Source organism: Cibotium barometz, chromosome 20 (genome assembly GCF_041138505.1).
Source record: "Cibotium barometz isolate CiBa-2024 chromosome 20, ASM4113850v1, whole genome shotgun sequence".
Classification (NCBI taxonomy): Eukaryota; Viridiplantae; Streptophyta; class Polypodiopsida; order Cyatheales; family Cibotiaceae; genus Cibotium; species Cibotium barometz.
The window spans coordinates 3,982,732-3,996,738 of NC_141065.1; the positions used below are offsets into that span (position 1 = coordinate 3,982,732).

At 43.3% G+C, this 14,007-nt stretch overlaps 1 protein-coding gene across 2 annotated transcripts in view; it reads left to right on the top strand.

Annotated features, from left to right (window-relative positions):
* Window positions 1-1,019: 1,019 nt before the first annotated feature.
* Window positions 1,020-14,007, top strand: part of LOC147627463 (1-acyl-sn-glycerol-3-phosphate acyltransferase BAT2, chloroplastic-like) — a 33,601-nt gene continuing 20,613 nt past the window's right edge. Inside the window, exons 1-3 of one of the 2 annotated variants that reach the window (XM_086814360.1) lie at window positions 2,147-2,283; window positions 3,225-3,414; window positions 3,509-3,583. In XM_086814360.1, coding sequence (XP_086670486.1) covers window positions 3,294-3,414; window positions 3,509-3,583 — 196 coding nt within the window. In that variant the 5' untranslated portion in view covers window positions 2,147-2,283; window positions 3,225-3,293. Of the gene's footprint in view, window positions 1,535-2,061; window positions 2,284-3,224; window positions 3,415-3,508; window positions 3,584-14,007 lie in introns of those variants that run through there. The other variant, XM_086814359.1, reaches the window with a different exon arrangement.

The window sequence follows — 14,007 nt, forward strand, 5'->3', positions numbered from 1 at the left end:
GTGGTAATGCACCTATTGAAGTTTATCCACCACAATGGTGTAAGTGGTAATGCACCTATTGAAGTTTTACCACTTACACCGCCACAAATGGTGTAAGTGGTAATGCACCTATTGAAGTTCAACCTAAAGAAAGACATTGTGAGATCCATAAGAATTTAAAACTTTCAAAACCCATGCAAAACTCATAGCACCACTTTTTATACTTAATCCTTGTTATTTATCAAAATGTTATATAATTTGCTAAAAGCTTTATTAACAAATAAAGTTGTAGCTTTGATAAAATCATCCCTATACTGTGTGGACTAGCAATCCCACAACCAACGTCATCCACGCCCTTTGTATTCACAACTCTTCTCAAATGCCGTTTGGGGCTATTAAGCAAATGGCTTACTCCTCTTTCATTTTTTGACACACCCTCTTTGCTGCTACATGAACAACAAACATATCCCATACACTCTCTAGCTTGTTATTCTAATGAAATGCACCCATTGTCCATATTATGACCCCATCACCTCTTTCATTATATGAAACCACCCATGTGACACATTATCTTTGCTACCTACTGCATGAACAACAAATATATCTACACTCCAAAGGTTTCTTGTTCTAATTAAATGCACCCACTATTATCCATAGTATGACCCCATCACCTCTTTCATTTTCTAAAACCACCCATGTGACACATTCTCTCTGGTGCTGCACAAACACCAAACATATCTACACTCCAAAGGTTTGGTCTTCTAATTAAATGCACCCACTGTGCATATTATGACCCCATCACCATCCATGTGACACATTCTCTTTGTTACTGCATGAACAACAAACATATCTACACTCTGCAAAGGTTTGTTGTTTTAATTAAATGCACCCACTATCCATATTATGACTCCATCACCATGTCACATGTCTCGTGGTTCATCACATTTGTTTAGCTTGGCCTCTTATATTGTTTTTAGGTGGAATGTGAGCTCAAAAAATCAAAGTTGTTTGTGAGATATAGGTCTCCTCGAAGTGACTGATTCGGATCAAAGGCATCGATCAAGTCATGGTGGGAAGCAACCGTCAGGTGAAGAATTTCACCAAACTTGACCCAAATATGTCCCAAAAAAAATAAAAATCCAATCGTTTGGTCCATTAAGTTTCCCAAAGCGAGCAATTCATGGCCTCACTAAAGCTTCTTTAATAGAGAGAACATTTGGGAGGAAGGACCGCCAATTCTTCTCTGGCATGCATATCCAAGAGCAGGCTATTGCAGCCAGTAGTCTTTCACGTTGGCGCAGCCAGTAGTCTTTTACGTTGCCGGAGCTTGGCCCTTATCCAGCTCCTTATGTACCGCTTTTTCTGATCACGAGATCGTCCATCTTAAGCTGTAATCTGTTTGCAAAAAGTTTGTCCATGGATGCAATACGCCAGCCCCTCCTTGGCTTGCCCACCCCCACCGCCTATCTGCGTCCACCACGAAATAGGCCGGGCATTGTTTCCCCTCCCTCAACACGTGGGCGATTCCAAGCTTCTTTCCAACTTTGCCACAAAGGTAAGCCTCCGTTTCATGTTGCACATTCTTGTGATGGAGGTCTGAAAAATGCGTTGAGCCTCTGAGGCGTTGTGGGCACATCAGAGTGATGGGCTATGCAGGTGAGTCTTGGCTCTATGATGATGTGGGCGCATCAACCCTGATGGGCGATTGAGTGCTTGAGCCATTTTGTGTGCTTGTGGGCAGATCAGTGATGGGCCATGCAAGATGGGTCTTGTTTGTTTGAGCCTCAATGCCCATATTTTGCACGGTGTGAGCAAATCAGTGATTGGCCATAAATGACGGGTCTTGACTACTATGCTAGCTCCCATTCCCATTTTGCATGCTCAGTGATGAAAATACATGATGGGTTTCATGCTGTGGGCACATCAGTAATAGACCATTCATTATGTCACTGTGCCCGTTCTGCATGCTGTGGGCATGTCACTGTTGGACCTGCCAGATGATCATGACTGTCTGAGCATTTTGCATGCTGTTGGCACATCAGTAGCGGGCTGAGTCTTTACGGTTTTCTTTCCTGTGGTCAGGTATAGCCATAGCCCAATCTGACAGCAGAAGCCTTTCTTTCTGTTTTGCGGGTATCTGGAATGTTCTGGCCAGCACCAAAGGGGGCTTCCCTTCGAGAAAACAGACGGTGCATTGGCATGTCAACAGAAGGCGTGGAGTGCCCAGATGTGAAATGGCTGCTGGTGCCCAGGTTTCCCAAGCCTCCAACTCAGACTGGAATGGAAATGTAGCTTCTTCTCCAGGTAAGTTTAATTGAAGTTGGCAGGACAATGTTATCATTTTTTCATGGAATGTCATCTGCAGGTATTTGTACGAGCATTGTATAAAAAATTATCTTTGTGCATACAAGTGCAATTATATATAAGTATTTTGCCACTAGGTTTGATGGCAGACGAGTTGGTACTTTAATTGCCTGCCTTTAAGCAGAAGAGCAGAAGCATTTGACAACCACACACATACACACAAAATTCATCCAAATAAGATGCACAATATAGTGGAAGAAAGGACCGAGACATAGGTACAATTGCTGGGAGCGGCTGTGGACTGCAAGGCAAAGATGACTAGATATAGTGCTGAAATGCGAGCTTGTAGTAAGTGACAAGATCAGGTGGATTGGCTGTGAGTTGGCTGGTTGGTTACTTGGCCTATGCTAGGTTTCTTTGCTATGTCTGCAGCCGTGTTCTTTGAGAGGACAGGAGCTTAGTAAGTTCTTAGCAGATTTATCAGGATACTTTGGAAGTTTCAAAGCTTTATTCAGTTCAGCATTATACAGGATAGATCGCTGGCTGTTGCTTTATACAAGGGCAAAGTGTGTCTTTTTGTGGGAGGGTTGGTCAATCTTTTACACCTGAAATTGTAGCTGAATAGCATGGAAAGGAGAAAGCTAATAACTAAATCTCACTATCCATGCTGTGTAAGAAAATAATAAACTATTTGGCTTTCACACACACGATTATTTATAAATTCCACGCACCCAAGATTGCTCATTCCTTCTTTCCAAATTTATAAATAAATCAGAGGCTGTAAATCCATGCAATGTACATGCATAATACATAGAAATTGTCACAACCCCCTAATTCTTGGGACATGCGGAGCACATTAGACCTGGGCATACGTATGGATCATATGAGCGGATGCCATATGGAGTCCAAGCTCATGGTAGGATGTTTTGGATCTTGGGCAGGGGCCGTGGATATCTTTGGACGGTGCCTGGGTGGATTTCGGGTCTTGTAAAGGTGGAAATACTGTATCCATGGTACCTATATGGATTTTGGCCATGTACACATGGTGTATTGGATGGCAAGCGAAATCTTGGAAGTACGAAAAAAGTAGATGGGTGATTCTCCAAGTTTACAAGTGCATTATGCATACACGTATGTGCTTTGACCTTTCTTTTTATTTGGTGTGAATTGTTTTGCTGCATGGACAATGCCTGATATTTATGTTTGTGATTGTCCATGGGGCCAGGGATTCCAGGGCACCTGTGGACGTGTGTGTGCACGTGTTTGGGCCTAAAGTGTTGTCTTATGAGTTTTTCAGGTGGTAAGTGGCCACATAATGCATGTACAATTTAGTTTTATTTTATTATCAAGGTGTATGGTTGCAGGTTCAGATTTCATTAAAAAGAGGTCGGGCAATTTATAAGTTATTTACATTGACTGGGACCAATTTTTAAAACATGTGGACAATTCATAGCATGGACGCCCGAGAGGTGGACAATTGAGGGCGATTGGCTCTTTGTCTTTTTGTATAAAAAGTAGCTGGACACTCCAAAACTGGCACAAGTTGGTGACACAGGGCTGAATTTGGCACTTTTGGCACTTTTGATCTAGGTGCCGAATTCGGCACAAGTTGCTGAAAGAGGAGACACGGGGCTGAATTTGGCAATTTTGATCTAGGTGCCTAGTAGAAGCAGGGAAAAAGCTGATTCCTAGCTGAAGAACCCTAGAGTAGGGCTGGTCGTCAACATCTGAGCCTGTTCGAGAGCTGGTAAATCACTTTTGTGGCCTGACCTGTGAGAAATGAATTCACTTGGGGCTGTTTTGAGCAAGGTGATTGCATACAGGGTTGTCCCGGAGCAAGTGGACTTCATACAAGGCTGTCCCAGGGCTGGTCGTCACATTTTGGGAGCTTTCTCTGCTGATGATCTTCCTGGAAATTCTGATTTACAGGTGTTAGCATTGGAAATAGGTGTATGGAAGCTATTTTGACCTGGCTGTACAGCTCTCGGGACATTTACAAGGCACAGGGAGCCCACACGTGAGATTTCGGCATTGGAAGGGTGCTGTTTGGACTGGTCGTACTGTATACATGCTAAGTGCTGTGTGCATATCTGGAGGTGTTCTGGGGGACGACTGAGCAGTAAGTGTTGGAAAGCTTTAGAAGAAAACAGACATGCTTGTACTCACTAGACAGGTGAGTTACGGGCTGACAACAGGGCGGAAGTACATGTGAGAGCATTTGTACAGGGCAGAAGTATCTATGAGAACACTTGTACAGGATACAACCGAGTATCCATAGATCCCAAAGGACCAACGTAAAACCGCATTCGCTATAGAGGAGGGGACATTCGCATACAAAGCATTGGACTCACAAACGCGCCAGCTACGTTTCAACGATTGATGTCCACTGTGTATAAGAATTTCTTACATAAATTCTTAGAGGTCTTCGTGGACGACCTTTGTGTGAACTCAAAGTTGAGAAGATCCCTCATCTACGGCAAGTGTTCGAAAGGTGATGATACTATAGGTTGTGCTTGGACCTAGAAAAGTGTAAATTCATGGTTAGGCATGATAGAATCTTAGGGCGATAACCACAGATGAAGGAAAGATCTGAGTAATTTTAGAAGGAAAGTATCTTAGGGCATGGGAAAAGTATAAATTCATCGTTAGGAATGGTAGAATCTTAGGGCATGTGGTGTCCAAAAATAGGATAACCACAAATGAAGGAAAGATCCGAGTTATTTTAGAACTTGAGAGACTTGAAAGCCCAAAGGTTGTCCAAAGGTTTATGGGGCACACGGGGTATTATAAAAGATTCATATTCATGTATGCTGAAATTGTTAGACATCTATATGCCTTGCTGGTACGCTTCATATGGATGAAAGAATGCAAGGAAGCGTTCCACAATCTAAAACAAGCTTTGATGTCAGCTCCAATTTTGAGAGCGCAGGATATTATCTTTCATGTGCACGGTGATGCATCGGCTTATGTCATAGGATGTGTATTATCTCATCTAGGAGAAAAGTACATCGACTTTTTAGTTTGCTATGCTAGTAGATAATTGAATGAGCTAGAGAAGAACTATATGACCACTGAGAGAGAAGGTTTATTAGTGGTTTATTCTGTGACAAAGCTTTGCGATTATCTTTTGGTACGAGTTCATATTTTTTATTGACCATCAAGCCTTGTTCTATCTAGTGAACAAACCGTGCATCACAGGGTAGATCACAAGGTCGCTATTACTTCTTCTTGAGTTTGATTTAAACGTCCCAGTGAGAAGAGAGTCAACACATGTAAGAGCTGATTTTTTAAGAAACTTGAGTGAAGAACCACCAACGGGAGTCCAGGATGATCTTCCATATGGTTCTTTATTCCAAATCAAATTAGTTCCAAGATGGAGCTATGAAATCGCTTAGTTCTTGAGCCACGAGTTCCCAATAGGAGTCATTGGAGGACGCTTGAAAAGTACTCTGTGCCGGATTGTGGTGGCTAACACTCTTTGGAGATGCCGTGGATTGGTGTCAACGCTTTACAATACCCCAACAAAGAGAGAGAATGCCTTTACAACCAATCATGTTTTTAGACCGTTTGCTAAATGGGGAATGGATTTTGTTAGACCCTTTAGCTGTGTAGCTAAAAGTACGTAAGCTTGATATATGGTCGTGGCTACGGATTATGTCGAGGCTAAGGCCACAGTCAAGGTTGACACGAGGATAACCGCTAAGTTTCTCTATGAGAACATCATCACAAGGTTTGGATGTCCCCTTGAACTCTTCAGTGACCAGTGACCGAGAGACTCATTTCTTGAATGATGTATTAGAGTTTCTTTTGGATGAATTTGTGGTTGTCCACTGTAAGTAAGTCTTCTCCATACTATCTACAAACAAATAGACAAGCAAAGAGCACGAACAAAGTCTTATGCACGATGCTCTTGAGAACGGTTGAAGCTTCTAGAACAGAATGGGAACATAAACTTTCATTAACATTTCGGGTATACCGAACTGCCTATAAGATGTTAACAAGGACTACGTCGTATAATTTGGTCTGAATCATTGAGCTTGAAAAACTAAAAGAGGCTAGGAAACTCTCTTTGGTGGGCATGCACGACGAAAAGAAAAGAAGGAAAAGATGGCTCGATCAAAACCAAGATTATTACGGTAGGGGACCTGGTCTTGCCCTATAACCTCAAGAAAAACAAAAGAAAACTCAAGCTAAGAGGAATGGGTCCTTTCAAGATCTATGAAATGACCACGGGAGGAGTAGTCCACTTAGAAACATTGGACGGAGTCCAAATGGAAGGATTCCTCGATGGAAGTAAACTTAGAAAGCTCTATGGATCTCTCTCCTACGAGCAACTTGAAACCATCCACTTGGCAGAGAAAACAAGGAAGAAAGAAAATTGTCACCATTTAGCCTCCCAATTGGTCCACCCGTGCTCTCTCATCATGTATGTACATGGGACTGGTGTCCATGGCAGTTGTATATGTTGGGGATTGATGCCACTCATGTGATACTGTGGACTTGGCTTTCCGTTGGGACTTGTACCGCTGTGTACATGCCCGGAAATGCTTGGTGGAATCGGTGTTCCATTGGGTCTGGTACCTCGTGTACTTGCCTGGAGCACGTCTATTTTGGTATAGTCTCATGAACGGGGATTGTCCATACCAATGTTGCATTGCATAGCATCTTTATGTGCTTGCTTGCAATTGAAATTGCATGCTGTTTTCATGCTTGCTTGACCAATGTGTACTTCTGGGTAAGGGGACGCCCGCCCGCGAACCATGCGTGTGAAGTTGTCTGTTGACATGGTTATATGGCATGTGACAGGTGGTAAGTATTGGTCATAAACCTAGCCTTAGGAGTTAGCATTTGTAACTTGGTTGAGCACAATGCTAATCAATACACTTAAATACACAAGATTTGATGGACACTTGCTCAAATACAAGAAGTAAATTGTTGAATTGACAAGAGACACACAATGAGCCGGAACGGCCGACCCCTCCCTCAAATAAAGTATATTGATCTTGGGAGAATCAAGTACATAGTGTCATGGGCATTTCTGACCAGATTTCCATACCAATGCACATGAATACAGTATTTACAAACAAGTGGTTGTTGATGTAGACTTGCAATCCACACTACCCTCTCAAGTGTCCATGTTCCCTACCATCTGCTCTCTATTGTTCCACTAACACATGGTAGCAACAATCTACAAGAGAGCACGTAGGACAAGAGAACACTACACAAGGTATGTGATCTTGTAATCTGGTTCCTCCCTCCTGCTACTTGCTCCCATATTTAAGCATAAAAGCTTACTTATAGCAAGTAGAGTTGATGACCGCGGATGTCTTCGCGATGGAAGTCCTTGGAGTGTTGAGTTAATCTTTATGCTTATTTGTAATGCTTTCTTTAAGCAAATCGCTCTCTCTTAAAGAATAGCCATCTTTATGGCTAAATCCCTTGAAAAAGGATGCTTCTCAATGATAGTCTCTTAATTTAAAGCTAAACTCTAGGCTTCTTAAGCTAGAGATTAAGAAAATAGTATTTAATCAATACACTTAAATACACTAAGATTTAATGGACACTTGCTCAAATACAAGAAGTAAATTGCTGAATTGACAAGAGACACACAATGAGCCAGAACGGCCGACCCCTCCCTCAAATAAAGTATATTGATCTTGGGAGAATCAAGTACATAGTGTCATGGGCATTTCTGACCAGATTTCCATACCAATGCATATGAATACAGTATTTACAAACAAGTGGTTGTCGATGTAGACTTGAAATCCACACTACCCTCTCAAGTGCCCATGTTCCCTACCATCTGCTCTCTATTGTTCCACCAACACATGGTAGCAACAATCTACAAGAGAGCACGTAGGACAAGAGAACACTACACAGGGTATGTGATCTTGTAATCCGGTGTTCCTCCCTCCTGCTACTTGCTCCCATATTTAAGCATAAAAGCTTACCAATAGCAAGAGGATGAAGGGAACTGAAACCGGCCTCTGGTAGAAACCAGAGTGCGGTGGACTAGCAGTCACCCTTCCACTTATAGTCTAGATATGAAAACAAAATAGATTGGAGCTAGAGTGCCCAAATCTGAAAACAAAGTAACACCTGTTGGCCCCAAAGCTTGGCGCCCCTTGTAGTATTTCTTTATTCAATTTCAAAAGTATGTAAGGCTGAGTACACCAAAATCAGCCAAGAGAGTATACGTGTATGTCCAATCTGATAGCCCACAATACCTCTTAGCACAGAGGATTCACGCACACAGATCTGTGTCTCAAAGCAACACTCTGTGCCTCCCTCTGATCAGCCAAGACCATTAAGTAGGGCAGCCATGAGCATACATCTGGCATATCTCAAGCACATGATTCAACATCTCAGCTCATACATACATTCACTGTTCAATCTCTGTCTCCACCCTTTTCAATCTGCCATACCCCTCCTGTCACAAGGGGCCAGATAGCTCAAATCTGCAACAGACATAAGGCAAAAGAAAGAGAGATAGATGAACAGATGCGGAGCTTACCAAAATCAGCTCGTGGATCTGCGTCGTACCTGCTGTACAGCCACCTGTCAGTAGTCGTACAGGTGACTGTACCTGCTGTACGGCTTCTGTCAGAGTGTTTTTGTCATGTCCGTACAACTGTACCTGCAACAGAACCTGCAGCAGCAATTTTGTACTTGTGCGCAGCCTGTACCAGCAGATGTATCCGCAGCAACACCTATGCGCAGCCTGTACCAGAGAGTGTACCTGCAGCAGCCTGTCCGTACAGAGCTGTACGGCTGGTTTGCACAGAAAAACAGCAGCCAGAATTCTGCAACAGCCGACTAGTTTTTTCCTTTGCTCTCAACGCTTCCTTCTTGCACGTATGCTTCACGTTTTCCAAAAAGAAGAGAGAGAGAGAGAGAAGAGAGAGAGGCATACACTCCAAAAGTGGAGTTGCCCCCTCCCCATAATAATCCTAGGGCCCCAACTTTAAAAGTTATTAAAGTTCCCTAGGGGCCACTAAGGCCTAGGAGAAACCATTCATTAAACATTAAAATATTAATGTTCTAGTTCCCCCCTTCACACCTAGGGATGTCCACACATCATTAACTCTGTCCGGGCACCCCCCATGTGAATCATTCAATATTTTGACTCAGCAACCACCATGCTCACACTTGTGTTGTTCCATTTTCACAGGGCCATGACATACCCCCCTCTTGAAAAAATGGCAAGCGTCCTCGATTGCATTCTGGTGATACAGCAAAATATCCAAAGTGAAATACACAATATGGCAAGATCAGCGTCCCAATCTCTCTAAGCCATGCACATGTATCAACATTCACCGCTATCCAATGGCGTAGTAATAGTCCAAGTTGTATACCATTGTGAACCATACATATCCACAAAATCCCATGTGACTAGTACACATATATCATAGAAGTCCCATAAACAGATGTACTGTCAGCCTCAGTACCTTCGGGTGAGATAAAAACTGCACCAAGCGACCTCTAGATGTTATCTGAGCCTGTCTGTATCAAGGGAGTGGAGGTGCTACCGCCCTCTTGAGCATCAGGTAATGCTCCAGACCCATGCTCTGCTGAACCTGAATGAGCCACAACAAGAGTCGGCTCTAACTCAAAGGCATCGAGATAAAGCTGCAAAACCTGAGGTGAATCTGTTAAGTCACCTTCCTTCATCCACTTCGCATCCATCGGTGAATAGTTCTTGAACTTCACAAGATAGCGACGGGAAACTTTACCTCGTACCTTTCTTTCTTTATGTGCCAGTATCTGCTCTGGAATCAGAATCTCATCAAGTTCCTCAACTTCCGGGTGAGCCTCATCTGATACATCCTCAGGCACATCCCCACGGAAAGGTCTAAGGAGACTCACGTGAAAAGCATTGTGAATCCTCCAGTGATCTGGTAGCTTCAAGCGATAGGCTACCTCACCAATCTTTTCCAATATCTGAAAAGGCCCATAATAACGCATGCTCAACTTAGGGAATAAGCGCTCTTTACTCTTCATCTTCTTGAGTCTAGCCTTTTCAAAGCGCAAAAGAACCCAATCACCCAATGCAAACTGTAAATCACGTCTGTGACGGTCTGCGGCTTTCTTTTGCTTCTGCTGAGTTTTCTGGAGTGCCAACTTAACCCTTCGATAAGCTTCATCCAAACTTTCCACATACTGATCAGCCTCAAAAATCTTATCCTTTGTATGCAAAATGGGTGGTACCTTCTTCCCTCCTTCCACAATCTCAAAAGGCGCCTTGCCTGTCGAGGTATGTACAATGTTGTTATATGCAAACTCCACCAAAGGAAGATACTTTTCCCATTGTTGCTTGTGCTCTGACACATAACACTTGAGAAGATCCAACACTGTAGAGTTAGCCTCTTCTGACTGACCATCTGTTTGTGGATGAAATGACGATGAAAACTTGAGAGTTGTACCCTTTTTATTAAACAACCCTCTCCAGAACAAACTCGTCATCCGTGGATCACGGTCACTAATGATAGACGTAGGCAAGCCATGATACTTGAAGATGTTCGCCATGAACAACTTCACCATATGATCCACTTTGATCGTCTTACGCATGGGAATGAAATGGGCATGCTTACTGAACCTGCATATGATAGTCCAAATGCCATCATTGCCCATTTGTGTCCGTGGAAGATCAAATATAAAATCCATGGCAATGCTCTCCCAAGGTCTATCTGGAATAGGTAAAGGCTGTAATAACCCTGGTGTCTTCTGACGGTCAAACTTTACCTTCTGACATACGATGCATTGCCTCACAAAGGCATCAACATCTCTTCTCAAGGTTGGCCAATAAAAGAAAGTCTCCACTGCTTTGACCGTGGCGTCAATACCCCTATGACCTGCATACGGTGGAGCATGACTTTCAATCATAACCTTGAGTCGCAATGGCCTGGTAACACACAGTCTGCCATGCATCAATAAAAACCCATCTCTGAGAGTATAGTGCTCATGCCGCTAACCCTCAGACATCTGATCGTACACCCTGCCAAAGTCCTCATCATGGGCATACTGCTCTTTCATTTCATCAAGCTCATGATGATAAGCCAGTGAAACTGCAGAGACCTGTGGCTTGCGTGACAAAGCATCTGCCACTACATTCTTTTTGCCTTCCACATGCACAATCTGGAAGTGAAACATAGACAAAAAGTTTGCCCAACGCATATGCTTCTCTGAAAGCTTAGTCTGCGTGAGGAAATAACGCAAGGTTTGATGATCTGTCTGCACAGTGAAATCAGCCCCAAGCAAGTAGTCTTTCCATGTAGAAAGAGTGTGAATTACAGCCAACATCTCTTTCTCATAAACCTGTAAATGCTTCTCAGCATCTTGCAATATTCTACTCTCATAGGCTATCACATGTCCCTCTTGCATGAGAACTGCACCAATGCTACTTCCGCATGCATCACACTGGACAACAAAAGCCTTTCGGAGGTCCGGTAACACCAATACTGGGCCCGAAGTAAGCTTTTCTTTGAGCTTTTTGAATGCTGTAATTTCCCGATCAGCCCATCTAAACGGAGTTGCCTTCTTTGTCAAGGCATGAAGAGGCGAAGCAATTTCAGCAAAGTACCGTATGTAACGCTTGTAATAGGAACACAATCCTAGAAAGCTGCGTACATCATGCACGGTCCTCAAATCTGGCCAATTAAGAATTGCTTCCACCTTCGTTGGATCCATACGGACTCCATGCTTAGACACAATATGCCCCAAGAAATGTATCTCTTGCAAGAAAAACTCACTCTTCTTGCCATTAACAACCAGCCTATGGTTTCTGAGTTTTGCAAACACAATGGCCAAATGCCTTCTATGCTCTTCCTCAGTTTGTGAATGCATAATCATATCATCAAAGAATGTGCCCACAAACTCTCTATGAGGCCTGAAAATCCTGTCCATCATTCTGTTAAATGTGGCAGGCGCATTTGTCAAACCAAAGGGCATAACCAAGAACTCATACAACCCAAACGTGGTTCGGAATGCTGTCTTATGCACATCCTCGGGTCTAATTCGTATCTGATGATACCCGCTTTTCAAGTCAATACGACTAAAGACTGTGGAGCCCTGTAAGCGGTCCAAAATGTCATCGATCCTCGGTATGGGGAATCGATTCTTGATGGTATTCTTGTTCAGCGCCCTGTAGTCAATACACATGCGCCAAGAACCATCCTTCTTCTGCACTAAGAGTACAGGTGAGCAAAAGGGTGATGAGCTAGGCTGTATCAACCCTTTATTCAAAAGCTCCTGCACCTGACTCATAATCTCTTCCTGTTGGGCTGCACTAACACGGTACGGCGGTCTATTTTGTGGAGTACTACCAGGAATTAGATCAATGGCATGATCTTCTGGCCTCTCAGGAGGAAGTTCTCCTGGCAATGACTCGGAAAAACAGTCTTGAAACCCACATAAGAAATCAGTCCTGTCCTTATCTAACATAGACAAATTAGACTTAGACTCATCATCTTGTGCATCTTTTACATAAATCAAGTACGCGGAAAGATGCTTTTTCATTACTGATGAAATCGCCGAAGCGGATACAATAGGAACAGCTTCCCCTTTGAGTTTTACATCCAATACATGTTCTTTCCCTCTATGAGTCAGAGTGATTTTCCTATTGTATGTATCCACCACCGCATGTACTGTGTGTCACCATGGCATCCCCAACAAAACATCACAGCCATCCAAAGGCATAATGAAGAACTCTTCGCTGTCCACATAACCCTGCAAATGAAGCTGAAGCTTCCCAATGATAGGAGTAACGGGTTCTGCATACCCTGGACAAGCCATATTTTAGCCTCATGTAACGGCCCCATCTCCTCTGCACGAATCTCCAATCGGCCAGCCAAATCTGGTGAAATGAAGTTGGCTTTAGCACCTGTGTCAAAGAATATCAAGGCATTCTGATCTCTCACTTTGCCCCATGCCGTGCACAACTCTGTCTCTTCACCACCTGGCTGTTCCCCCACAAGATCAGGAACTAACCCTGCAGAAGGTTTTGGTTTCTTTGACTTGGGCTCTCCTTTATTGTCAGAGTCCTTTTGGGACTTTCTCTTGGGACAATTAAATGACATATGCCCCTCTTCAGTACAGTAAAAACATTTCCGAGCATCTCTCAAAGCCTGTCTTTCCTCAGAAGTCCTCTTGGGCATTGGCAACTTCTTATACTTCGTCTCTGAAGACCCTTTAGCATCACGAGAAGCATGCCCAGATTTTTCAGCTTTCTTGCTCAAGTTCTTACTGCCTTTAAACCCAGATGATCCTCCAGTGAGTAACGCATTAGCTGTCATAGCATTTTCAATCATCTGTGACATGTTCGTTACTGGTCTTGATACAATAATCTCGCACCTCTTTGGGCAGCCCACAACAATACTTCTCTACCTGCTCAGACAAAGGCACTGCACGGTAAGAAGTCACTGGGAGTAAAGCTTCCCAAAACTTCTTGTTATAATCCTCCAAATTTTCACACTTTGAAGCATCCAACTTGTGCCATGCAGTCATAACATCCACCTCAAATGTAGATGTGAGCCATACAGAAGAGAAAACCTGTTTAAATTGTACCCAAGTATTGGGTGCTATGCCCTGCAAAAGAAGAGTAGACCACCACTGCAAAGCATTGCCCTTGAGAAAAGTGGCAGCTTTCCTCACCTTAGAGAACTCTGTGTAATTCCCACGAGAAAAAGCAGCATCAAAGTGCTGTAAAAAGGTAAGTGCTTTCAATTT